The sequence below is a fragment of the Schistocerca americana genome, chromosome X (assembly GCF_021461395.2).
Source record: "Schistocerca americana isolate TAMUIC-IGC-003095 chromosome X, iqSchAmer2.1, whole genome shotgun sequence".
Classification (NCBI taxonomy): Eukaryota; Metazoa; Arthropoda; class Insecta; order Orthoptera; family Acrididae; genus Schistocerca; species Schistocerca americana.
The window spans coordinates 848,675,955-848,691,665 of record NC_060130.1 but is presented as its reverse complement, the minus strand read 5'-3'; the positions used below and the strand labels follow the sequence as shown (position 1 = coordinate 848,691,665).

Below are 15,711 nucleotides of genomic sequence, written 5' to 3'. Positions count from 1 at the left end.
GTGTAAACCACAAACTATTAAGCACACTCAGGACAATGCCCACACAAACTGTTCGATGGCTATACGAGTCTGGACTGACTACTCATAAATATTTCTTGGCCAATGGCTGCATCAGAATATGCTAGGAGAATAGCCATTAAAATGTTTGTGAGCATTGACTGATATACACATTATAGTAAAAGAGATGTGCTCGCTGATGATTTCTGCCAATAATATGGCAAATATGAGTCAATTCAAACTGTTCAGATATACTGAAACTGCCATGTAATGAACCTATAGTGACGAGTGAAAATCAATGCTAGATCGAGACATTTCTCCAGTGGTGCTATTTCCATATACTCCATGGGAGAATTTCTAGTAGTAGTGTTCTGAAAAAATAATTGGATATGTCAATGACAATGAAGGCCAGGAGGCATGTCCGAGAGCTCAATGATTAAGACAACTGTTCTTGATAAGCAGGAAGCTAAGGTTCTAGTCCCCATTTGTCATGGATTTTCTGTTCTAATTAGACTTTCATGCTATCGCAGGTTCAGCAAATCTGAGTGATTTTCACAGGTATTATTGCATGTTCACTGATTTTGTTCCCATCAATCTGCTCATTTGTATTTGGTACATTTAGTTCTTCTCAAACATACCCCTTTTGGCACACTAAGTCATTGTCGTCTGCTGACATTTTAAACTAGTGATGCTATACCCACTTCCTCTGTTCAAAAATCATTGATGGAAATAGTGAAAATAAAAGTTTGAGTCAGCCTGCGGGTGTGCTCAGATATCTTGATGGTTAAGATGGCTGGCCATGATAAGTTGGAAATCTAGATCTGAATCCTGGTCTGGCTTGGATTTTCATTTGTTACTACAGTTTCAACAACAGGCCTCTCATGAATGCTGACATTCATCATATATACCATTGATGAAAAGCTTTTGGGTTTCCAGCCATAGTATTTTAACATGACCGCCCAGCTGGAAACCCAAGAGCTTCTCATCAACAGCAGCCTTACACACATACAGCTCACACACTTGCTAAATGCTGCTGTTTATTTTCTCACTTTTGTATTATGTTCAACATTGTTTACTAGTTATTTACTGAATACGTAAATGTCAGCTACAAGTAAAGTGTCACATAAGGCAAATATTGTGTAAATAACTGTAGAAATTGATAACAAGTTCCCATTTAGCTACTTTACACTAAAGAATTTTGGAGAAGGAGCAACAAGTAATTGTTTAAAGCCAATAACAGCTTTTAGATTTGAAAAATTAAATTGGATAGCACTGTTAATTATTTTATGTTTCAGGTTAAATTTGGAGGTCATGGATTTTCACACATCATAAATAATGTTATACCCAAGATGGAAATAAAAGGCATTGAAAGAGAAAAAATAAATCAGATACTTATGAAAAACCCCCAGACATGGCTGTCATCAAAAGTGATAAGCTAAAGAATAACTGGTTGAAAGTTGGTGCCATATTTCTGGATATATAATGCAGTTGTTATGAATATAAAATGTAGTATATTGTGAAACTGTGTATTCATGTGTACACAAAATAATTCAGCTTCAAATAAATGGATGTCGTTTTTTATGTCATATCTCTTGCAACATATCAAAAACATGTGCAGACACATACACATGCACCCAGTGGTTGAGAAACCCTTAACTGAGTTTTGTATATTACAGTAGAATCCAAAATTTGGTTAATTGGGAAAAGAAGAAATGGAACTGAGATATGTTCGACAATAACTCAAGCTTCCTCAGACATCAGAATTGTGCTACCTGTATAAGAAAGGAGTACACCCTATTAACAATAAGAATGTGATTTAAACATCTTTAAATTGTTCTGCACTATGTCCTTAAGGTATTTGTACATTTGTTATGGGCAAATGATAGTATTTTAGTGAAGGTAACAATTTAATGTCACAAAGATGCCATTTGAACTCTGAGAGACACAGCACATGCTTCGATTGTTCTGTTACGGATGGGTGATGAAACTGACCATGTCCTTTCACAGTAACCATCATGGCATTTGCCTGGAGCAATTAAGGAAATTATGGAAAACCTAAATCAGGATGCCTGGACACAGATTTGAACAATCACCATTCAGAATGCGAGTCCAGATTGCTGACCACTGTACTACTTCACTTGGTGAGAGTTTTGTAGTTCCCTATTTAGAACATAAAAGTAATTTATTAACACTTGTTGAATGCACTGAAACTCAAGATAAATGAAACACTGTTCATATGCATTGCTAATCCTGGGAATAGTCCAGGATTACAAAGAGAAAATAACTGGCAGTAGTGCAGCCTGAATTATGGGTCCGGAAACCGCTTGTAGGTGAGGCAGATATTAATGGCTTACCTGAATGGTATCAATCCACTGACAAAGGTGATGTAGATGGATATGACTACACTGAGCTTATAATCAAGCCCAGTTGTAACGACAACACCCTAAAGCAGGGCTTCCCAATGTGTGGTCCGCGGACCCCTTAGGGAACGCCGGCTCTTTCTAGGGGGTCCGCAGCCACCTTTCACCAAATCGTGTAAAATAATGAGTAAAATTATTGAATAAAACTGTGAAAATCAAATTCATCACTTTTTTTTTTTTAAATATGTGTACTTGTACTTCAGGTCATATTCCCAAGCATCCTCTGTGGTTCCTAAGTGGGAATGCATACACAATTTAGTGCCGGAGAATGCGGCTTCTCTGACCAACTGTTTTGCAACAATATGGGGGTCCTTTGTGTGCCGGCTCACGGCACTAGATGCACTGAAACTTTTTACGCATTCGCGGAGCGAGCTTTGTCGACCGATCACAGCGCTCGCTGGCACGTATGTGGCCCCAGGCATCATTAAATGTTAAACTTGCTTTGTCAGTGCACTACCTATTTCACAAGTCGATTTTTGACCAGTATATTACTTCTAACATGGATCGGTGGCTGAAGTCAGGATCATTGAAGAAGGCTGCAGTTTCTCCATTGCCTTCGCAACAAGGGAAGTTTCCAGTTGAAATGAATGAGGAGGGAGGACGACCAAAGGAAGAACAATCACAAGAAGCTCCACAGCAGGATTTATTATGTGAAAATGCTGCAAGTACTCCATTGGTTGCAATATCCTGTGGAAGTGGAATAACCAAGAGGCGTAAGTACAATGAAAGCTATTTAGAAATGGGCTTTATGGAGACAAAGGAGGGTAAAGCTCAGTGTGTAATTTGTGCGTGCGTCCTTCCGAACAGTTCAATGGTTCCAGTTAAATTGCGCCGTCATTTTGAAGGCACTCACCAGGATTTCCAGGCTAAAGACATTGATGTTTTCAAAAGGAAGAGTGCTGAACTAGCTGCTTCTCAGCATTGCATGAAAACTCATGCAAAAACAATTAATGAAAATTCATTAAAAGCTTCTTTCTTGGTTAGTTATCGAGTGTCAAAAACAGGAAAAGCTCATACCATTGCAGAAAATCTCATAAAGCCGTATGTTAATGATATTGTTTCTTGCATGCTAGACAAAATGGCAGTAAAGCTTGTATGTTTGGTGCCATTATCAAACAATACTGTTAAGAGACGCATTGTTGACATGTCAAATGATGTGAAAGACACTCTTGTTTCTCACACCTAACACAATTCATTTTCTCTGCAGACAGATGAATCCACTGATGTTGCAGGATTAGTGGTTTTATTGGCTTTTGTCCATTATGAATATTCTTGATTGTTCAAATCTGTGTCCAGGCATCCTGATTTAGATTTTACATAATTTCCTTAATTGCTCCAGGCAAATGCCATGATGGTTACTGTGAAAGGACATGGTCAGTTTCATCACCCATCCGTAACAGAACAATCGAAGCATGTGCTGGGTCTCTAATGGCCTTGTTGTTGATGGAACATTAAACCCTAATCTTCCTTCCCTTTTTTTATCAAAACTTTCCATGATAAATGATTTAACTTCATGGTATTTACTGTTCACACAGGTACTGTGCTGCACGAGTGCATAAAAGTAAAGTACAGCTATCAAGTGAGAGCAAACTTCCCAGATAGGGTGTTGAGACCAGAATATTACACTGAAAATCAGAGTTCAAATGGCATCTTTGTGACATTAAATTGTTACCTTCACTAAAAGACTATCATTTGCCCATAACAAATGTGCAAATACCTTAAGGACATAGTGCAGAATATTGTGCAGACCACTACCTGCCAACACAACAGGTGCTGAAATATTCCGTCTATTGGATGATTTTTAAGGACTAACGAAGTTTCGTGGTCTAATTGCATAGATGTGTGCACAGATGGTGCAAAAGCTATGACAGATACTACAGTTGGAGCAATAACGAAAATAAAAGAAAATGCCAAGAATTGCAGCAGTAGTCATTGTGCTCTCCACAGATATGCTTCAGCTACGAAACAAATGCCTGTTTCATTCAAGAAAGTTTTAGATGAATGCATTCAAATCGTTAACTACATGAAATCAAGGCCGTTGAAGTCTAGACTTTTTACAACACTGTGTGAAGATATGGGAAGCCTTCATGCTTCCCTGCTTCTCCACACAGAAGTGAGGTGGCTTTCACGTGGGAATGCATTCTCTTGGTTGTACAAATTAAGACTAGAAGTCTTTGCTTTCCTTTTGGAGCATAACACCAAATTAGAAGACCTTATTAATGATGAAAATTGGCAGTGTATACTTGCCCATTTGTCAAATATTTTCTCCAAAATGAACGAAATGAATATTTCACTCCAAGGACAAAGTGAAACAAAGGTCACTGCTATCGACAAAGTTTGAGCATTCGAGAGGAGGTCGAGTGTTTTCCTCTTCTCAAGGAGTTTTTGAAAAACAAAACATTGGCACTTGGAAGAATATGTTTCATCAAATCCTGGAACATCTCCGAAGCTTGATGTCATTGCTGGAGCATTATTTCCCAACAGTTGAAGATGAGAAGCTGCAGAAATATGAATAGGTGGTCAACCCATTCCCTGTATCCAAAAAGCCAAACATTCTATCATCAAATGAATATGAGTTGTTGATAGAAATTGCCACAGACCCTACCTTGAAATCAAGTTTTGCCATTGATGGTTACTCACACTTTTGGATCCATTTGGATAACAAGAAATACTACCTCCTTGTTCAAAGGCAAAATGTGTACTTCTCCCGTTTGCCACAACATACATGTGTGAATCTGGATTCCCGATCTATGCTGCCCACAAATCTAAGTACCGAAGCCGTCTGGGTGCGGAACCAGACATCTGTCTCCAGTTGTCAAGAATGAAACCCAGTTTTTCAAAATTGTGTCAGCAGAAGCACCGTCAACCATCACATTAGTATTCCATTATTATTCCTACATCTATAATAAAGAAGAAAGCATTTTTCTTCGTAGATGCTCAGTGAACATACCTGAACTATAACTCTGTAGGAATTTTGTTTCTGTCTTCTATCATTTACAAAATAATTAGTTATTGAATTATGTTGGCATTGATATTTTTGTTACAAAAATTAAAATGATCTCTAAAACTAATTTTTTTTCTTTATTATATATCCATCCTCTCTGTTAAAAATATGGCCTGCCTATACTTCAATTACAATTACTTGCTATTACTCTGACACTATATTGTGGGCAACTGGCTGCGAGCGTAAACAAATTAGGACTTTTCATGTGCCACCTTGTAAAAGGTAAACCTCCTCTGCCAGAATTGTTTCCTTTGGGAAAAAAAGTCTTATGTTCTGTGAAATGCTTTGTCTTCTTATATAGATATAAGAGTGTCTGTTTGTTTGTTTTGCTAATTTGTTTACAGTCGAGGCTGACTGCCACGATATAGTGTCCAAGTAATAGTTGAAGTTGTCAGCTGTGGCTAAACTGTTGCCACGCCACCTGCCAGTTGCCAGCTACCAACTGACAGTACACTGTTGCAATGCCGATTGCTAACTGCCGGCTATGGACTGACTATGGACTGACAGCTGCTGTTCAGTAGATATGCAAAGACGTAAAAATAACTAGAATTTCTGAGCTGTTTACATGGGCATGAAAATCAATTGTGGAAGGGGAAAACAGCTTTATAAAAGCAGATTTCCAGAATCAATTTTGAAGTGTTTACCTGACCAACCAAAAGTGGAACCGGGACTTTGGCTTACGAAATCCGATTTTGGAAACGCATGTAAACTGGGTGAATGTATTCCCATACATTGCACAACATATGTCACAATAGTCCTTTAAAGGCAATTAATTGGCCTCATTTCTTTTGTGATGTGTTTGTATCCCGAATCATGCGTCTGCATCTTTTCTTCACAGCCGCGCGGAATGGCCGCGCAGTCTAAGGCGCCATGTAGTGGATTGCACGTCGCTCCCGTCGGAGGTTCGACTCCACTCTCGGGCATGTGTGTGTGTGTGTGTGTGTGTGTGTGTGTGTGTGTTGTGTGTGTGTGTGTGTTTTGTCCTTAGCGGAAGTTAAACTTAGATTAATAGTGTGTAAGACTAGGGACTGATGACCTCAGCAGCTAAGTCCCATAGACTTTACATACATTTGAACATTTTTCTTCGGTTTTCACAAAAAACCACACACACACACACACACACACACACACACACACACACATGACTGTTATGAAATATGCATGCCCCTTACCCAACAGTAGCTGCTCTTGGAGGAAGGCAGCTCCAATGTGTGAAATGTCAATTACCAAGTCATTTTAATCAGGCTACAGTATGCTGAACAAAGGGAGTAAATTCACTAGTAAGTGTCTGGATACAGTGGGAATTCAAATTGGATCATTAATTTCAAGTTGTTTTCATTCATGTCTAAACCAAAGACTATTGATACTTCAGGGGTGGGGGGGTCATTGAGAACATGGCACTTGCATTAAGAAGCTTTCAGTTCCCATGGGTTTCGCTCTGAAATTTAAAGTTACTGTGCTCTTTACTGACTAGGGGTCTGCCACGGATTTTTGACTGAAGAAGGGGTCTGCCAGCTGAAAAGGTTGGGAAGCCCTGCCCTAAAGAATAGTTGGTGTCATGCAGAGTTGTCGTCAATACTTCAGTCAGCCATGGACCTGAACATACTTGCTTACGTACAGAAATGTGACTGGGCCGGTGGCTGCTTGACCTTAAGTTGGCCAACTGGCAGGCTCATGTGACCTGTCAGCTGGGATGCTGTATTGTTCCCCACTCACAGTTTGCCAGCCAGACCTAGGTGTTACACGGTGTGTCAATTGTATGGTAGTATCCATTGATATCTCCAGTGGGATTGCAAGGGAGAGCAATAGTGTTTTCTGCATTAATGCATCAAAATTATTTTGCTAGCTTTGTTTTTCCATTTATGATGTATTGTACAAACATAACAACACAACACCACTCCACACATAAATAGTTCACAGGTAAATGACAACACCCCTCCTCTCTCCCACTAAGCACTGCTATAGGGGACTGATGACCATAGATGTTAATTCCCATAGTGCTCAGAGCCATTTGAACCACTGCTATATAATGTGTTAGTGCATGTATTAGAAGATAACTTGCTTTATTTGTAAAAAGTGAGGCATGAAAAATTAAAATTGTGTAACAGAGTCCAGAATTTCATGATATTTAATGGTGTCCAATTTTCTCAAATAGTTTTGCACAGCGTTGGCCCAGAAAACACACTAATGGAAACTGGTTAATAGAATTTTCCTATATGAAGGTATATTTGCTTTAATTTGTCTGATATCAATCATTTTGAATACCCATTCTACACCACTAACATTAAAATTTTTGTACCACCCTCACCTGCTGCCTGATTGTTTCTAGTGTTGGCTTTCAAACTATCTGTATTTAAGGCATTCAACTACACTGCACCCAGATGTCCCCATTTGTTTGGCTTTCTTATATGGAAGGAGACTGTTAACACCAATGTTATATAATTTCAGCACAGAGAAAGCAAAGCTAGTGATATTAGCTCCATTCATGCTGCATATGGCATGTGGAACAAATGAATAAAACTTTTGCATCGATAATCTGTTATGAAAGCTTATGCAGAAACATGTTAATGGGGATGGAAGTAAGAAGAAATGCGGTTAACTAATTATTCACTCCCACAAATTAATCAATTCATTTGAGGATTCAGAAGAGAAGAAATGAAAATTATGTCAATTAACACAGACATTAAACTGAAAATGTGGGCAACATGCAATTCTGTGCCTTTATTATACATTTTTCACCTTTAGATCTACACCTATAATGCGTACTAACTAGCCTGTTCATTGCCTTCATAATGTTCCCTATTTCTTTAGTGCATAAATGATGAAAAAATGATATCCATGTCAATGATGATTCTTTCAGCTCTTTTCAGCAACTTTTTTTGTGTGTTGCTGCTTGGTATTAGTAAAGTAGAACAAATTGCCACTCCTATTATGTACTGGATCCAGATTGCCAGAAGGCTTCAAATTGTATTCAAAATTGATTACCAGATGTGAAACATGTACTTGATTATCCAAAATTTCTGTATCATTTTATGTGGCAGTGTAAATAAAAGCAAGAAGAAACCATAATGTATCCAATGGCATAACTCATTTGTACAGCAGCAGAACAAAATTATCTAATGCAGTCTTCCATTTACAGTTTTAACACTATAAACAGCATCTAAGCCAAGAGTAAACCAAGATCTTGGTCACAAATTTGTAGCTATCTGTAGCAATGACAGAGTCCATAATACATATTTGATTGTTGAGTAATATACTGAAATGTGGATTTATCTGTTTTAATAGAGTTAAATCACTAGAAATTCTTGTAGAGTTCTGCCTGCCCCCAACTGTCATCTTTCCTTATTAGGATTTTCATAGTGCCATGAGCACAAGATGTCAAGGTAAATGAGTGTATTTGCATGGCGAAACATACAATTCTTCCATATCAACTGCTCATGTGCATCAGTACCAAATAGGGATAGGAAAGATCTTGCAAGGGTACAAATAACAGTAATAGTAGTGTAGATGGATGTTGGACGAGGATGGTAACTGTCAGGATGCACTGTTTAAAACTCGTCCGAGTTTCCCAGTAGATTTATTATTTACAGCTACAGTGTCCTATTTCCTCTCAGTCTGTGTCACTCGGTCCTGCAATGCTGAGGACACCACTTCGCTGTCTGTGGAACGGCTTGGCGCAGAATGGATGCCTCAGCAACCTGTGCGATGCCCTGCTGTGTGTCGGCCTTGTATGGTCACAGAGTTGTGACGACGTCAGGATGTGCTGGCAGTCGACTCAGCAGTCTCCATCCCTGCCACCTCAGTGCCGCCTGCTGGGAGCCACAAGGCAGCCACAGCGTGCTTCCTCACCGGAGTGGCTAAGATCACGGTGAAAACAAGCGCCTGCGATCCGGCGCCTGAATCTGTGGCCCTCACCTCGGGATGCCTCTGGCATGAGTTGAGAATCAACATGACTGCCCGCAGCAGCAAGCCAGGGCGTGGCCTGCTGCTGGCTGGCTGCTGACCCTGCATTGGCCTCAGAGTGTCTAACCAGTGACCTGCTGTGGACTTGAACGCTGGTGCCCCATCTGCTGCTGCGTGTAGCCGGTGGTGTGACACGCCCCGCCATCCAGGAGAGCTGTCGCACCTGAATGCCTTGTTAGTGAACCGACGCATATTTATACGTAGCTATGCACCTCTATTTTGCTAAAGCGCCACTCCAAGTCATTTACTCATAACACCAGGGTTGGGCCAGTGGGCCCCTTGTGCCTGTAACTTGCGCCATGCACACCTGTGTTTACTCTTTTCAGTGGATCTACGGCCCTGTGGCGTCTATTCTACTTCGCAACCACTGGTAACTTACTGTCAACAGGCCCATACTTATGATATATTTACTATTACTATTAGAAAACTTAGATGTGGTCTAGTCCTCTTAAAACACAGGACACGAGACAAAACTTAAAAATTCCCTTCTGGATGACCACTCCACTTAATGCTCGATCAACCCCTTACCTACGCATCTTATGCCCTTGGTATCCAATCCACTGGGATTTGGACTACTGTCAGTTCCCTCTTGGAATTGGCTCTCCGCCTGATCAGAATGAAAACAACACATAACAAAGTTAAGGCTGCGATGACACCTGGCACAGAGGTGCTCAAAACAATCGTTACTTCTCATTGCCTTTCCCTATATTGAGGGACATGCGGTACAAGCTGTTTGGTTTATATGCACCCCTCTTGCTCTGAACCAAACTGGTTTATGGATCTCAACAAACCTGACTCCAGAGTTTGATTTAACAAGGTCAGATTCTGCCTTGGCAAAAACTCCAAAGTTGCTTCTGGCCAGTACAGCTGTGGCTGTGTAACATTCAATTGCATGACTCCTGCAATTGACACTGGTAGATGGAAGGTAGGTCCTATTATGTTACATGCAGTTCCATTGATCAAAATTCCGCTCCCCTTGAGCTCTATACATTTCGCTTTGGCAAATAACTCCATGCTTACATCAACTTGCTACTACTATTAATTTTTCGTAGGTGGAAAAGATCCAATGCATCCTGAAAAATTTCAAGCTCAATTTTAGCTCCATGATGTCCCTTGGACAGTCTGCTTCTTCCCTCCTGGCTAAAAATAACTGTACCATGCACATGTCTGGATTGGTGGCTGGCTGGCTGGACATACTGTCGTTACCTTCCCTCTATGGCAGCTCCGTAATTCCTCCCTTGTCATCTTGGTGTACTGGCTGTTAACTGCCGAGATCAGCAATACCTCCTCAGTTTTTACTTCTACAAACTTGCTCAAGGCTCATCACTTCACTGGATACAGGTGGACTGTGTAACATTGAAACCTTGTGTTTTTCCCCATAACTGAGAATAGGATCAAAATATACACTCGTGCGCAGTCAGTTGTTATCTTTACCATTGCAACATGGTAGAAAAACGGCAAATTTTGCTCAATGGGCTCCATTATTAAATGTAGCCCAGACGGTAGTTCCTTCTGCACCTTGCGCAACCCGTGTAAATATTGGTCCGGTGGTAACAAATCGGTACTTATGTGGCCTCGCAAAACGTGATGCAGCGCTTCTTGTACATCCCACACACGGTCAGCTAAGCCCTGCAGAACTCTAGTTAACACCACCCAGCTATCTAGGGCTTCCAGACACCCCCGTAAGGTTTCCAGGTTATGATTTATTACATCTTCTGACACCTTAGCGTAATCCACTACCTGCCTTGCTAATGAACGGAGCAACCGTGTGTTATTCAGGACTCCCCCTTCCAATGTCTCTATCTGGGTTGCATGCCAAACTTCTGTTGCTCTATTCCCCTCTGCAAGTTGCCTCACCCCTTCCACCATGTTGTTCATCTCCTTTATATTGCTTTCGTCTGTTTCCAAAGACTGTTTTCAATATTTTCTCCCTGCGTTCAGCCACCCTTGTTTCTGTCTTACCCGTGACACCGCTTCCTCCATCCATCCTACCTGCTTCCGTAGCATCTCATAAGCCTCATGCAATTTCTTATACTCCCTGGCTACTTCCTTCAGCATTCCCTTGCCCTCTGCTCATTGCCTAAGCTCCGCAAACACTTCCTCAAGCCTCCTTACTTCATTCCACATTTCCCATATGTTCCATACCAACCTTAATGCCCATTGGTGACCTGAGACCACCACATCTTCCTGCCTTGAGTACAGCACACCTCCATCCATATGCTGCACCCACAAGGCGTCCACCCCGATGATGAAGAGATGGATTACCACCAACACTCCTCCCTCTCAGTGACCTGAGGACATGGATCTCTCTTCAAAAAGACTGCTGTCCCTAGCAGGCTCACAATACTTGAAAACATATACAACATATGAAAATATAATGCCTAATTAATCTACGCAAACCCAATTATACATAACAAGAAAACACAAAAACCTACATATACTCCATGACTTTCTGGATCGCATAGCATGTAGTACATCATGCTGTACTCTATCTTCCTGGTTTTCTCTGTGCTGAACACCTCTCTTCACTCTCTGTTTCTTCCTCTTACCTTCCTGTGACATGCCTAGAATCACATCTGGACAACCCTTAAATGGCTGCAACTGCCCAATGTGTACTATCCTTGTTCTAGTTGGCAGCTGAAGCTTAACGTTAATGGGGAATGTGGTTTCAACTACTTGGTCTAGCCCTTGATACCTCATGATGAACTTCTTCGTTTTCCCTTTTGGCATACAGGGGCTAGATAGCATTACCCATTGCTCTGTGGTAAACTTCCTTTCTGCTTCACTGTGTCTTCTTGTCTTTCCAAAGCCTTCGTATTCGCCTTCTGTACCTGTTTCCAAACATCCCAAATTGTTCTCATGAATTGATGTACAGATTCATCAGGCCTTCCTTTATGTAGCTTCACTAAATTAAACAGTGATGGCATTTTTTGCCCGTACACTACCTCATACGGAGACAAACAAGTATTGGTATGGACTTTTGCATTGTATGCACATATAATATGCTTCAAATAATCATCCCACTGATGGTAATGAGAATCCACACAAAAACTCAGGATCTTCCTAATTGTTCTGTGTACCCATTCTGTCCTTCCATTTGTCTCCAGTACACCAAACTTCAAAATCCAGTTGTTTATTAATGCTTGTGCAAACATTGCTGCCTATTGATTTGGCATAGCCACCATCTCCACATATCTCGAAAAATGGTCTATTATTGTCAGAACGAATCTGTCCCCCAATGGTGTTCGATTGAAAGGTCCGAAGATATCAATTCCCATGTCACTTCCAGTAATCGTTGTAGCTGTATCTGTTTCCGACTCAAATCTGCTCTCTGCACACTTCGTATACAATTCTTGACATACTGATCCACATCCACTTTCCTACCCCTCCACCAATACCTCTCTGCCACTCTCCTATTCATCACTCTACACCTGCCATGACCAGATAACACGTGATCATGTGCTTCCTTTAAAACCTCATCTCTCAGCTTCACTGGCACTACTACCCTTGGCCTTAACTTCATTTCCCTGCACATAAGACCATCGTGTATATTAAATTGTCGCTGTGTCCCATACAATTTACAATTGTTGTCAGAGTCTTGTAATTCTTGCCATACTGCTAGGTCATAACCTATGACTTCAACTTTTGCCACCTTTCTATCCAGTGCATCCGCATTACCGTTCTTCTTCCCAGGCTTGTGCACCACCTCATATTCAAATTCACTAAGCCTCACAGCCCACCTAGCAAGTCTAGTGGACAGATCCTTCAACCCCAACAACCACTTCAATGCAGCACTATCTGTCACTACCCGAAATCTTCTCCCATATAAATAACATTTAAAATATGTGATTCCATAGATTACGCTAAGCATCTCCCTCTCTGTTGTTGAGTAATTCCTCTCTGCTGCGTTCAACTGCCTAGATACACAGGCTACAGGATGTTCTTTCACATCAATTTCCTGACTGAGAACACACCCTAATGCTTGATTTGCTGTATTGCATGCTAGAATAAATTCCTTACCAAAATCTGGAAACACAAGAATTGGACTTGATGTTAACACTTCTTTCAGTTTGTCAAATGCTTTCTGACACTCTTCTGTCCACTCAAATTTCACTCCCTTCGTAACAATCGAATCAATGGCTGTGCTAAATCTGCAAAACCCTTCATGAACTTTTGATAGAAATTGCAAATTGTGATGAATTATTACACTTCCTTAACTGTTTTCGGCTCCCAAAAATCCCTTACAGCCTGTACCAAACTCGGATCTGTTCGCACTCCGATCTTACTGATGATATGATCTAAATATTTCACTTCTTCCAATGCAAAATGACTCTTCTCCAGGCTCAATGTCAAATGAGTTGCTCTTAACCTCATAAAGACTTTCCTTAACCACTGTCTATGCTGCTCCATACTACTTGAAAACACTATAATGTCATCCAAACATAAACTGCCATGGTTTCAAACCCCTCACACACTGTCTAGCAGCATCTGAAATGTTGCTGGAGCGTTTTTCAAACCGAATGGCATTCTGATGTACTGTTAATGGCCTCCAGGAGTAAAGAAAGCAGTTTTTGGATGATCCTCTGGAGCCACCTCTAACTGATGACAACCACTTGTTAAATCCATCGTAGAAAAGTACTGGCACTGTCCTATGTGATCCAAAGTCTCCGATAATGTTTGGAATGGGGTATGCATCCATTACTATCTTATTATTGAAGTATCGGTAGTCACAACAAAACCTGTATTTCTTAGTTCCATCCATAGATTTTTTTAGGTACAATGACAATGCATGCTCCCCAGCAACTATTACTATGCTCAATGATACCACCCGCAAGCTGTTGATCAATGAAATCCTCACCAATTGGCTGCAAATACCTCGGTATTCTGTATGGTTTACAGTAAACAGGTGCTTCGTTCCCTGTTGGTATCCTATGTTGAACTAATGGAGTTGCTGGTAACAGCCCTTGTGGAAAAAACAAATCCTTAAATTCCCACAACAATTCTTCCATGTGCTCTTTTTCTTCTCCTTTCAAATGTTTAACTTTGTTACACAGTGCAGTTCTATTGGCATTCATGACTGGGTATATTGCCTCTGCACGTGTCCCGTACGACCACACTTATAACATTTTATACCCACTGTAAACACTGTTTGTCTATCACGTACCCCTGTTGCCACGTCTATTTCCTCACGTTGAATTGTCAGCTGAATGGCCGAATACACATCTTTTGGAGTCCCTTCACACACTTTCTGTGACAAATGCGCCAGTAAATACATCAAGTGCCCTTTGCTCAGCTTCCTGAAACAGAACACCATTCGCCTCATCGCTCTGACCCAACTCGTAAGTATACTCGTTAATTTCTCTTACCCAGTCCACAAATTTCTCTACCGTCTCCCCCTGCCTCTTCATCATTGTACTCAATCTCTCCCTGGAGTACCGAGCACTATTCTGTTTCTTGTACCTCTGTAAAAATCCCCTCCTTCAACTGCTTAAATTGTCCCACCTTCCTTAAGGCCTCAGAACACCTTACATGTGTCTTCGCTTCACCCATTAATCTAATCTTGGCTACATGTAACAACTGTTCATCAGACCAACCATTCATCACAGCTGAAGTTTCCAAGTCCTCCACAAATGAATGCACATCCTGAGATGCCTTGCCATAAAACGGAATAATCCAACTTGTGGCGGCTGGATCAATCTCCTGCTGTGGCACCCTAGGCAAAAGCGATTGATCCAATGCAGTTTCCCGCTCACTTCTAGCTGTTAATTCACTTCTCAACTGTGTATTGTCTGCTGTCAGTTGTGCTACCTTTTCCAACAAAATCCATACCACTTCTGGTTCCGACACATCTTGCGTCCCTGACTCTGCCATTGTGTTGCTTTCGTTCCCAGTTAGTTCCGAAACAAAACATTTAAGTACAAGAACAACCTTACTTCCTACAACTCCTTATCATCATACTCAGTATCATCATACACCAATACAAAAGTAATACCACAGAAAACCAACATCTTACTGACCCAAACACACTAACACTTATTCTGACAAAAGAAAACCAGTGTATTTGGACAGCAAGTGCTCATATAGCTACCAGTGACTGAACTTCGCTATGGCGAATTGGCTGTCATATATACATCTATGTGATTACTCCACTATTAATAATTAAGTGCCTGGGTGGGGGTTCACTGAACCAGCTTCAAGCTATTTCTCTACTTTTCCACACTTTAACTGTGCATGGGAAAAATGAACACTTAAATCTTTCAGCGCGCACTCTGGCTTCTTCCTTTTTTATGATGATGATCATTTCTCCCTATGTAGGTGAGCAACAAC

General features: G+C 40.8%; 1 protein-coding gene across 1 annotated transcript in view; it reads left to right on the top strand.

Annotated features, from left to right (window-relative positions):
- LOC124554997 (phosphotriesterase-related protein) overlaps positions 1–1,578 on the top strand; it is a 214,007-nt gene extending 212,429 nt beyond the window's left edge. Inside the window, exon 7 of the mRNA XM_047128737.1 lies at positions 1,293–1,578. Coding sequence (XP_046984693.1) covers positions 1,293–1,436 — 144 coding nt within the window. The 3' untranslated portion in view covers positions 1,437–1,578. The remainder of the gene's footprint in view (positions 1–1,292) is intronic.
- Positions 1,579–15,711: the final 14,133 nt, after the last annotated feature.